At 35.0% G+C, this 12,822-nt stretch overlaps 1 protein-coding gene across 5 annotated transcripts in view; it reads left to right on the plus strand.

Moving 5' to 3' along the window:
• The window catches only part of LOC149797360 (scavenger receptor cysteine-rich domain superfamily protein-like), a 150,496-nt gene that overhangs the window by 56,314 nt on the left and 81,360 nt on the right, over window positions 1-12,822 (plus strand). For 4 of the 5 annotated variants that reach the window (XM_089962109.1, XM_089962106.1, XM_089962107.1 and 1 more), the window contains 4 exons: window positions 3,870-4,017; window positions 4,551-4,711; window positions 5,142-5,292; window positions 7,987-8,138. In XM_089962109.1, the coding sequence (XP_089818235.1) occupies window positions 3,870-4,017; window positions 4,551-4,711; window positions 5,142-5,292; window positions 7,987-8,138 (612 nt within the window). The remainder of the gene's footprint in view (window positions 1-3,869; window positions 4,018-4,550; window positions 4,712-5,141; window positions 5,293-7,986; window positions 8,139-12,822) is intronic. The other variant, XM_089962108.1, reaches the window with a different exon arrangement.

Here is a 12,822-nt window from a genome sequence, read left to right on the forward strand (position 1 = left end):
TTAACTAAACATAGCAGTCTCTTTTTTGGTAACTTCAAGTTTTTGATTTACTTATATTTCCTAAATCTCTTTAAAGAGCAGTAGGCATGAATTACTATAAATCTAAGACAATCTGCTCCTGGAGTTCACCGTCATATTACAAGGTATGTTAAGTTTTCGGTTAACGATTTTTTCATTATTCCTGTTTCCTAAACCTAATTCAATGTTTTCATCATACTCATGATGCATTATTGTCCGGCTAACACAGGTCGCTCTCTACATGTCGATTTAGCCTTTTTACCTTTATACCTTGAACTCAGGCATTTTACAGCAATCCTTTGACAGTGAACTCGACATGTAAGCATGATATTCTTTTAAGGAAAAGCAAAATATGTTTGCTCGACCCAAAGCAGAATACTTAAAGTCGGGTAAACACGTCCCTGATACATCAGATGTAGAGTGTGGAGCAAGATGTTTCCGCTTTGCACACCGTTACTCCATGCAATATTGAAATCAATGCAATATTGAAATCTAAATGTACTGTGATAAATACGGTGAGAAGAAAGCGATATGTAGATAGATAGATAGATAGATAGATAGATAGATAGATAGATAGATATCCCGGTCGAGTCATAACAAAATCGTACTAACATCTGCCTCAATTGGCGATCAGCATTAAGAGGTTAGTGGTATGACTGGTCGGCCTGGTGTCAGTATAATGTGACTGGATGGGATAGCATGCTACGACTATAAGAACTCGCAAAGTGTGGGGAAGGTATTGAAGTAAAAATATTTTGGGGATTATCATGAGTTCTAAAGACTGATGTGCATTTTGCAAAGTTGATTCAACACTACGGCTTGGCCCAACTCACTGTTATAGTTCGCCGGGTATGACATGAGAAGCTTTGATGACATAAAATGGTTTAAAACTCGAGATTTAAACATATATCGATATACATCTCTTTCTTTATAAAGGAATTCGTGGTAGCATTCCATGTTGAACCACCGTTTTGTAATATTGAACGGCGCAATGTGTTCATCCTATGACACAAACAAACCAAATTGATGTTTAACGTACCTTTGAACAAACAACCATGGTATAGGTCATATAAACTGACCGTTTTAAGTGAGGCGTGGGAGGTGTTGCGCATATCGTGCTAACATTGGCAGCAAGATCACGACGATTCAGAGAATGGGAAGCTCAATACATACAGCTCATCACTGCTCTCAAGACCAAAGCGACATCAGGGTATGAAACTGATTTCTGCACGGTGGGTATTCAGACTATAGAGAACCTTCGGTGAAGGATATAGGTGGATCCCTTGAGGCTTGAGGCTGAGGAAGACAATCCGCGATGCTTGATTAGCGGTCAGTCATTTCAGACGTGGAAAATATTTATCAACATTGTTGACGTTCTTTTCACAAAGTGATCAATAAAGAGCAGTCGACTTTCGACTTATGTGAACTCCTCATGTACAGCTTTACTACGGTATTATCAAGGTGAGATAAACTGGAAAGATATGCCATGCTGGAAATAAATACTGTCATCCTGCTGCTGAAGATTAGATTGTCTGTCTATCGCAACATGGCTATAGACTCCAGTTTCAATATCAAGAGCCAATACTCCGGTAAACTGAAGCTTTACAGCACAACCAATAATACCATCGTACTCAAGTTTAAAACCTGTGGCGACCTGCCAGCTACCGATTTAATTGGCCTCTGCTCCAATATGCATAACATTCTAAAGGCTGATAGCAAATATATTCGCAAGTATATTGGCATTTTAGGGGACGGTAGTTAAAGCCGAAGTCCCGTATCACCCATATCTGAACAACATTCAAGAGGAAAATGATTTTAGTCCATTCATAATGAAGCAATCACCATAATATGAGGTTTGGCTGAGCCAAAATAACTAGCATAACTAGTCATTAGAAAAAAGGATTGCAGGGGTGCCATTACATATCAGTCATTTAGTTACTACCTAGGCGACCTCTTTGAATTGGTCGAGTGATGCGATGTGTAAGATCGTCGGAAAGTAGTTGAGCATTCTCATGCACATGTTATAGTCTCATACAAGAAAAACGTCTGCAGCAAAACTGCCGTGTATAAAGATTGTATGTAGCTTGCTCTACCGAATGTCAGATATATCAGCCATGGCGAACATCTTTTGTGACCATACCAGTTCGATGACATGGCATTGTCCACGTTGCAGTATCCAGTATCATATATGTACCTCGACTGTGTTTGCTTGAGTTTGTTAACTGATACTGGGCTGTAGCTGCAGGGGTGGCCAGCACATTTGGCGAAGCTGTCTCTGGTAAAACGGCGTTTCGCGTACGACATCACTGTGACTCTTGACTGTAAGCCGTGTTATCTCAAAGTAAAGAGCCGCCACAACCTCAGGCAGTGCTACACACATTAACTGCCATGCTTTGTGGTTACAATCTTGAATGACAGTTCCTAGGAGTACTGGTGCTGAAGAAAAAAAAACAATTGGGCTGAGTATGTTTAGACGTTTTCACAGTGACATTTGAGCGGTGGACGTTGGAATCGCACCGTCTACATTACTTGTACACTGTCACATTGTAGTGAATACATTCTTTGCCAGCCCCGTTTGTATATTGGAGAGATTTGCATGCATAAGGCTCTAATACCTGGGGTTACTGAGAGCATATGTGGCTGTTGATGTTCGTTAAACAGGCCTGGATTAGTTTTCTTTAAATCCCTAACAAGGTGCGAACATGATATTCCCAAACGAAGCTGATAAAGATGCAGCGGCTCTGTGGTGGCAACATCGTCGTCAGCAGCTATATATATATATATATATATATATATATATATATATATATATATATATATATATATATATATAGTGTTTTTATTCTGGATTCCTTGGTAAAGTGCGTTTCACCTCTTCATCTTCTCAGCCAGAGATGCTCGTGTAAATCCTAGATACTAGGATCGTCAATAGTGGATACTTATTTTCTCAGCTACTTAGGCGCGTTCCGGTTTTTTATCGATCGTACGGTTTGCCCCAGCCTGGGCTAATATGTCGAATCACAGCAAAAGTAAATGGTATCAATATCATATTCAGAGCGATGCTAGCCCTCAACGCGACGCTTCGAAAGATGCATTGATAGTTTTAAATAAGCACTGATAGCTTGAAAAAACACAATCACATCAGTTTCGAATAAAACGCTAGCTATGGTAGACAAGTGCACCAATCAATCCAATACGGAAAGAAAGAGGATGAGTCAGGAGATGTACATTTACATTTAAGACGAACTCAAGCCGCATATAGAGGATGTCAGTACTACCCGAGAAAAAGCCTCTTGCACACAGCTAAGAGGTACAATGTTTTATAATCCATGATGATACAATTCTAGTACAGATGCTGAAGAAAGTCTTCCACTGATAGGACATAACGAATAGCATCGTTTCACACCGCATTGTGGATCTTATACTCTGTGTCACAGGCAGCGCTGGCGCCACCTTTAGCGCTGATACCTAAACATGTTCCATGGGACGCATAATATCATGTATAAACGGCATCTAGGTATCAGTTGTGTTACTACCGTCACCACAGTACTGTTGAGTTTTGGCAGCCTTCCAGTCGTATTATTAGTAATTTTCGAATTGTCAATGTTGTTAGCTATTACTAGCTGAAATGGGTGTAAACATATACATTGTATTATGCAACTTATATGTACGGTAAACAAACATTATTCTATCCGATTATTTTTTGAACGTATAATAAATCATGTCAACATCATTTATGTTAGGCCTATTTAACCTCGGATACTTTTATTTGAGATTTCGTTTAGTTTGTCACACAATTATACCACCACTATGGTATTCTTTAACCGTTTATTTTGTATTGTAATCTTCAGAAAATAACATACGACTTGTTGGTGGGAATAGTAAACTAGAAGGCCTTGTTGAAGTGTATCATAATGGTACATGGGGAACAGTGTGCAGCAACGGATTTGACTATAATGATGCTGAAGTCATTTGCCACATGTTGGGATACGACACAAGGTAACTTAAAGCTAGTTAGTTATATACACAAGGCAAGTTTGCATCAAGCTAATGAAATACATTGCTTTAACACGAAACAAGTGTTTCCTGGTAAATACTTTTCACAACATATGTTTTGCCTGAAGAAGGTACTTATGTATATAGTTATCCCGTCTAAAGCATGGACCTAACTGATATGTATCAACTTATGCACATGTGTAATATAAAAATCAGAATACTATATTTTAAAGTTCTTGGACGGAACTCTTCCTTCTCATAATCATCCTCATCTCAATTTTGTACGAATACTGAGAAATAGCTTGGCTACATCCCAGAGTATGAATATCACATTTACAATGTCTTTTCAGAAATAGCTTGAAAAACGGTCATGCCTATTCAGTGTTTGGCTAAGATATAATAATATTATTCTTCTCTCCAATATCATTGATTTGACGATCACAAACATGCTTGGAAGTTATCATCATGAGTATATGAATAACCAGTTCCCTTCCAATAAAATACGAATCACTATATTATATTTTGTTATATTCCAGTTTAATTCAACTATATGGGTACAGTGTATATGGCTCGGGAACAGGGTCAATTTGGCTCAACAATTTATCATGCAATGGGTCGGAATCTACGCTGGATCAATGTCCTTCACTTACGTGGGGTAATAACAACTGCTATCATGGCCAAGACGTTGGCGTAGATTGTACGTATCGTACTACGAAAAGTAAATCAGTTCAAAATATTCGTAATTAACCTCCTAACAATAATCGGATTTTTTCTGCCCATCATGTTCAACCGTAGATAATTAATATAATTATACTTATTCAGGTCAAGTAAAATATAATCATGTTGTATGCAACAAAGACTAGTGAACATAGCATGGCTTCCACTGACTCTTTTTCCATCTATGAGCAATTAATGATTGTTTGGAGAAAAAAATTATTACGCTTTATGTGTTTCGGTTTTGAACATTGTTTTAGTCTTTTAATGTTTAAGTCTCTTAATACTCCACGTGTGTGCGCATGTATATACGTTTTGTGTAAGTGGTAAGATTGGATAGACATATTACATTTTCTGATCTCACGTATTGAATTTTTGTTGCATGTACCATGTTTTCCTGATGAAATATCCAGGTCGTCAGTATGTAAATCTCTTTGGAGGACGCTTTCCTTCAGAGGGATATGTGCAACTTGGAAACGACGGGCAAACATTATGCGGATATAATTTTGGTGCAAGGGAGGCTCAAACAATTTGTCACAGTCTTGGCCATAACGTATCTTTCTGGTATGTATATCACTATAAAATCTAATTCGGACGATATTTTCTAATTACACTATTTCTTATCAATTTCATAAGAACTAATTAATTATCCTTGTTAATATAACAGTATGCGGATATAATTTTGGTGCAAGGGAGGCTCAAACAATTTGTCACAGTGTAGGCCATAACGTATCTTTCTGGCATGTATATCACTATAAAATTGAATTCGGACGATATTTTCCAATTACACTATTTCTTATCAATTTCATAAGAACTGATTAATTATCCTTGTTAATATACTACCAATATATTTTGCCAAAGCATGATTTAAACTACCAAACTCAAAAGCCTGATACTAGCTGTGCTATATAATAGCGCTAATGGTTTCAAATGTGTGGATTTGCAGCTTGATGATGTTGTTGCATACTGAAAGAACTTTATCTAGCTTCCACTTAAAACGTGAGAGCTGAAGAGGCAGAGAGGTTATCTGTAATTTAGAGTTTATGCATGTTTTGACAAATGACCTAAGACATGCACCACCATCAACAGTAGCCATAGATAGTATTGTTCAGATACCCGTTATTTCATTTCAATTGCACAGTCTACATATTGTATGAAAGCCTAAACAGAATAGTCGCTTGTAATCTACTTTGTCTGTTCTTTTATTATGACTTAAGAAACATATTAATCTAATTTTACTCAAATACCATTATTGATCCGTCAATGGTAATCCACTGATGCATCTTTGTGGTTTTTTATATTTGTTTCGGGGACTCGTACGAGCAATATACGAACAACAATGAAGAAAGAAAATCAAACAGAACAAACAGTTATTTAGACTTAGATCACAGATCACACGCAAATAGAATATGATAAAGATATTCTGTATTACTGGTGACAAAGCCTGTTGTGAACAAGTTGAATCAGAAACACTTTTAACATACAAGCAAAACACGTGTATATGCAGCACTTAGGAACAATAATTGAGATAAACTTTTAATTTGTTTTTCCTATAAATGTTTCTTTCTTTTGCATTTAATTTGTCATTATGTCGATAGGGGTGTGATACGTGAAGAATATAATATAATCTTTCATAATAAAACGTTGTTTTCATGAGTTAAAAGTGTTTCAACTATACGACATATGTTCTATCGCATTAGAGCACACCTTATAACGAAGACGCTTACACACACACATACATTTGAAAATAGTTGGGTATGAAAGGGATTAATCTAACTAACTGATAACAATATCACAATTGCAATGTAAATGATATGCTTATTATTTCATGCGATGATTGACGGGTATAAATTGTGCTTTACATGGTTCACGTTTGTCAACTTTTGTCAGTTGTGAACAAGATGTTTACTATAATTTGAGTTCAATGTCTAATCTTGTTGACAATTAAATAGTTTTTCCGATTGGTATAATTATTTTGCGTCGTAGTTCACGTTAAAATATGTATATGCAGTTTGCTGATAAACAAATTATTTCATCACTATTTTATACTAGTCTTTGAAAATCGACTGAGTGTACAGCTGTGGTGTTGAAACCAGATACAGTCTGAGGAGAATTCTTCTATTTGTTCATTTATAGGAAATGCTCCTTGACTTTTTGTATAGAAAAAATACTTTGGATATTTGTGAATTCATTATAAGACATTTTGGATTCATCATTGGCACATCATAACATTCAGTTATTATGGCTTATCATTATTTTTAATACTATTGATATATCAATACATTCAGAAGCATTGTATATTCATTGAAACTGTGATAGAACATGTATGATTACTTTGGGTTTAAATCACAATACAGTATCTTTTCAATGTATATTCCAATGGTGTAAATTGTTGCTGCTTTTACTTAATTGTTCTGATAGCATTTATGTTTACACTCGTTATGCCCTAGAGTCGTAAATCAGTATAAATGTCGTGTCACTTATGCAAATGTATTCATTACAATTTTCCCCATAAGAAACTTTTATAATTTTTCAGCTTACAAATATTAGTCTGTTAAAGCTTTTGTTTTGATATCACAACCGTCGGCCTTCTACAAATAAGTATGGCTTCAAAACTAAGATGTTTAACTTGAAGAAACAAATGGACAGATACACAAACATTGCCACTAATTACCACTGTTGTTGTCTCGTAAAGATGACACATTCTGTCGTGATCTGGTATTTTCCTAACTCCTTGCCATTATTTGGATGTCGATTACTCATTATTACTTTGAGAAGAGATACAAATATATTTCAACGTATAAATAATAAGTAATTTCCAAAATATAGATCCTGTTTAAGAATGTAAATAATGCATCTCTTTGGACAAAGTTGGCATTTTCCAATCCACTATTATATATACAAGCATATCATAAGACATAGTATCATATAAGCCCAATATATTTCCTTGATGGGATGTTTTCATTTTCATTCATTATCTTGTCGTAACCACTTTGGATGCCACATATATCTGCACGTTTGCCACAAAATGAAACTTTACGTGTCTATGATAACATATATCTATACTGTAGATTCTTTCACTTGTACAGTACATATCATGGAATTCTCAATTTTGGCGTTCTTAAGCATGTTCTTTCCTCATTGTATGACTGTGTTCGTTGCACAGTAAGCATTTCTTGAGGTCCAGTTGTTATAAACCTCCGCAACGTGAATGTTGCTCTAGTGTACATTTTATACAAATTCTCTCTAACGTTTCAGGAATCCACTATATTATAATCAACAAGGGTCTCTGGCGGTCTCAAATGTTATCATAATGTGTCCACAGGGAACGGAATCAAATCTAGCTGAATGCAAGAAAGGAACTAGCAAATCGTGCGGCAGTGGTTATGCATTAAGTCTCAACTGCACAGGTAACATCTCTCTCCATCTCTGGTAATAGCCTTATTATATTTCTTAGATGTACCCTATTCGAATTTTCATGCTCAATTGTTTAAGCTTTTTTCTTTCAGCTTAAGAATATTGAACTAACATCGGATTTGATTATACTAACTCGGACAGACCGAGACGCATGGATTAATCGAAGGTGTAATGAGACTGCAGATAGCATAAAGTTGTTTTTCCTTTCTTAGAACTCACTGGAAACAAGACAACTATTTCACAACCACAGAAGAGAATAATTATCGTTAGCCTGGTACCCTGGCCTCTCAATATCCCTACACACTAATCCAAACATGTACCGTTGAATGGTTCATGATCGTCGAGAAACTCAAAATGCGGAAGTAATAGAAAATGTGTTACAAATAAAGAAATGTCATTAAATCGATTATTTTCAGGTGTCCTGCACAATTTTCCATGTTCAACAGTTGAACTATATTATCGAGAGAAAAGTAAATTACCAAAGTACAGTTGAAATAAACATCGTTACTAACAAGTGTATATGTCAAGTTTCTCAATACCTTTAACTATCGTTTCTTTTCGGGGTTAAATTCATATGCGAGATAAATGTTTTGTAAAACTAAATAAATGTTGAGAATTTAAATGCATTATTGTTCCTTTTGCATTGCATATTTACTTGCTAATGCTTGCAAACAAATATTCTGACCAGGTATAATTCTCTAAATATTGCATTGCATAAATATAAATCGGTATATATTGCTTTGCTAACCAAATTCCACCTACCAGACAAAGCTTTTTCTTCCGTTAATACATTATACGATAAAAGTATGCTCAGTGATATAAAAATCATTTTACTATAAAATGTATGAACCTGATGTAAAATAAACATAAAACTCAAACGAGAAATAAATCTGAAGTCAAATAAGGTCTATCTCACACTCCCTATCTATCTATCTGACAGTAGCTTCTCGAGTGTCGGTGGTTCTTTCCGGTGATTTCCCTTGTTCTTCCTCCAACATTAATACTGGCCGCCATGTATATCCTATCGTGTGCTAAAAAATGGCGTTAAACCCTACAACAACAACAACACCCCCACACACACAAGCACACACGCACACACGCACACAGCACAATCATATGATTTCTCAATCTCACAGTATACCTCCTCCTCCACCAACCACATCACATATAAGCGTTGATAATGACTGTACATAATTAATCGCACTTAAATAAACAGTCGGTGCATATATAGTTGTTATATTTGTGACAAATGCAATGAAGTCAGTGGTGGCAGCACAGCTAGAAACTATTAATCTAATGATAATTTTTTTGTTACTGCATGTGCATTCTGCATTAATTCCGTCATTTTGTATTTATTCCTAGGTACCGGTCATTCAACGGTGCGTGCCTGGCCTGGTGTGCGAAACACATTGGGGGGCTATGGTACAGTGCTATATCGGCGTTTGTAATGCTCGTTATCATGTTATTTATATTTAAAGAAAATACATTTCCTCGTAAATTTTAGACTGATTCCAGAAAATGACAAGAAGTTCGAAAAGGACGAGAGTCTATAAATAATGTTTATGTTACAACACAAGTGATTATTGCCCACTTTTTGGACTAGCATTTAGTGAAAAGGAGTCCATGATAGCCAATTCCAAGAAGACATACACACGCAAACAAATACGCACATTACAGATACACACACATCTACAGTTAACATACGGTTTAAGAAAAGACTTCACATAGTTATATTTAGACTGTTGCTTTAACCGGAATCATGTTGAGGTAATGGTGCGTAGGACTTTTCCCTAGGAAACAATTGTGTAGCCGACCTTCCAATGCTTGAGTGATTTTCTGATCCGAACCATTGGAGTATGCATCTAAAGTAAAAGTCACGCGGGGCATGAAACTGTATTTGCTGATATAATTTTTAAAACTTAAGTTTAGTTTTAGAATTTAATCGTAATATAGTTCTAACAAAGTTTGTTCAACAATGCGTTTTGAGTGATCTGCACAATAATTGGCATAACACAATTTCCAGACGAAACTTTTCAATGGCTATGGACTTTTACAATGGCCGGTAGGCATATGACAGGGTCAAGAATATTTATATAGGATTGAACTCTAACAAATGCAGCATGTATATTCATCTACGAATGAAATCGAGGAGTAACATACATTTTTGTAAGGACATATTATTTTATGACATTTCTCCAAAAGGGTCAATTAGCATAATGTAAAATTTCACTACAATACGTCTAAATTGACAGATACATTTCTACTGTCTTTTACGTGGATGAAAGAAGATAGTTGTATGGGTGGAAAAGGCATTTAGTAGGCATATAAATATAAAGCACGACATAACATACATAACATATAAACGAAGTTTTCCAATTACCTAAGATTTATTTGATTTGTGGGACCTGTTCCTCCTACCGGTTTTTTCCTAAACTTAGATTATCAATGACGACATCGCCGTGTTTATGTTGGTATCACAACTTTTCTTCACAACAGCAGATGATTTCCCTATTACATCGTAGCGCGTAATGGAAACCAATATAAACGGAATCACCCTGCTTGGGTGAATGTGTCTAAAAAGTGTTAATGTACGTTATAATTGAATTTTCCTTTAAACATTTCTCTAAGAATTTATACAGTTATCTTCAATGGAATTTTGATGGACAAGGAGAATAATTAAGCAAGTAAACGTCATTTACAGCTCTGTGTAATCAAATTGTCTAACACGACACCGTTTATCTACAAATGGGTATCGGAGCGCGTGCATGACCCATGTGCGTTGTACTTTCGCCGTGTCCTAAGCAAGCTTGCGTAAGTCTTAATCTTCACTCAAGGTTTCTCGGTGAGAAAGTGTATATGGATTATAAAACATAATCATTAACGTCCTTTCTAACCTGTTATGCGTTCTTTGTTCAAGAAAAATACTCAATTATATGTATGAATTTAGCCATGGCTAATGACAAAAACAAATGTTTATATACATTGTTATTATTCGTGCACCTATGGTTTGTATTAGGTATTAGTTGATAGAGAGGTGATAGGCTTTGTTCAAGAAGTGTAGATTAATAAGTCTATCCATATGCATTAACCAGTTTTACTTCTGGTTATTTTTAATGCAAAGAACATAATTTGTCCTGTACTGCTAGCAAATGGTGCATACATATGCAAGCCACATACTTTCTTAAAGACTGATGCACGCTTTTTCGTGTGAAAGTTACAATATGAATACAATGAAAATAACTCCAGCCCAAGACTGTTTCTCTAATGGAGCTTTCTTAAAATAACTTTAAAGTAATTTGGTTTGTTAGCAAAACAACCAGAAATTATACTAACCTTCAGATCTGCACGTTTAGAGTACTAATGGATATTCTCTGTGACTGTGTTACCGATTTGTTTTTAGGCCAACAGTCAATGTAACTAAAGAATGCTTGTAAATTTTACGTATAGAAAATAATTTGAATCATATCGGATAATGTTATCTGGTGCTCAGGCAATATTTCTTTAAATATGAAATTTTTGAAGCATCGAATCAGTTTGGAATTAAATCTGATTTATGCCAATAAGATACACAGGACTGACGTGTTTTCATTCATACGTCACAGTGTAGAGAATTTTAGCGATATTTAATTTCCACACTGCTCATTATATCGCTGTATCTTCATTCGTTCTTTTACTTAAGAAAATCGTGACTAAAACGACTAGTCGCTTGAAATAAAAAATATTGTTATAAGTAATACATTTTTATCTTTTTAAACATGGGTTATATTTAGCTAAATGGGACGCATAGCAAAATATGACACATATCACAATAGGTACAAGCTGATTTAGTTTATCGTTTAGTTTTGTGTTGTTTCTTTTAAATCTTAAAATGCATATTTTACAAATCCTATCTTTATGATGTGTTCTTGTTATAGTAACTGGAATGTCATATATTTGAAAAATAAACATTCTGATTTAAAGGGCGATTTATCAGCTCATGTTAAGATTCGGACATACTATACAGTAAATTTAAATCGATTTTTCTGTTGGAAGGAATAAATAAGATTCTTGCACAACACGATCCCATTAATTCTTTTGAACAGTTCTGAGAAAAAAGTAATATGAATAATCACATATTTTGCATGCATGAACATACATTACGACATATATCTTTCCTATCTGTTTATTAATGAAGTTGTATCATAATATAAATACTATCGAAAGTCATCAAAAGCTTGTCAGATCCTACCGTGGACACAATGAGAAAAAAATCTTGTTTCAATCTGTTCAAAAATTAACAATGATTAATTTTTGCTTGAATACAGTGTAATGTTTTTGTTATATAATCGTTCCGCATTTTTCGTCTTTATTTGGATCACTGTTATTTTAACTTTGTAGTGTTCTTGTTTTCCTGTTTTATTTTCCCATCACAAATTAAAGTTAATTCTGTGTTTTCTTCGTGTTTCTTCGTGCATATCCACTTCAGCGTTTTCACAGAAAGATTATATACCATCATTGTTTTTCGCAGCACATGCATTTGATTTTAGAAGCATCGATTGCGTCTAGCACATATAAGTAGGATATTCATCTTTCACAAATTTAGTTGCTTCTAATAAAACGCACATAGTTTATATAATTTATATTTATATTGTTGTTTCTCTCTGTCGCTTGTCGATTTCTATTCCACATATGATTATA

The sequence above is a fragment of the Sinohyriopsis cumingii genome, chromosome 6 (assembly GCF_028554795.1).
Source record: "Sinohyriopsis cumingii isolate HCF-2022 chromosome 6, ASM2855479v2, whole genome shotgun sequence".
NCBI classification, from domain to species: Eukaryota; Metazoa; Mollusca; class Bivalvia; order Unionida; family Unionidae; genus Sinohyriopsis; species Sinohyriopsis cumingii.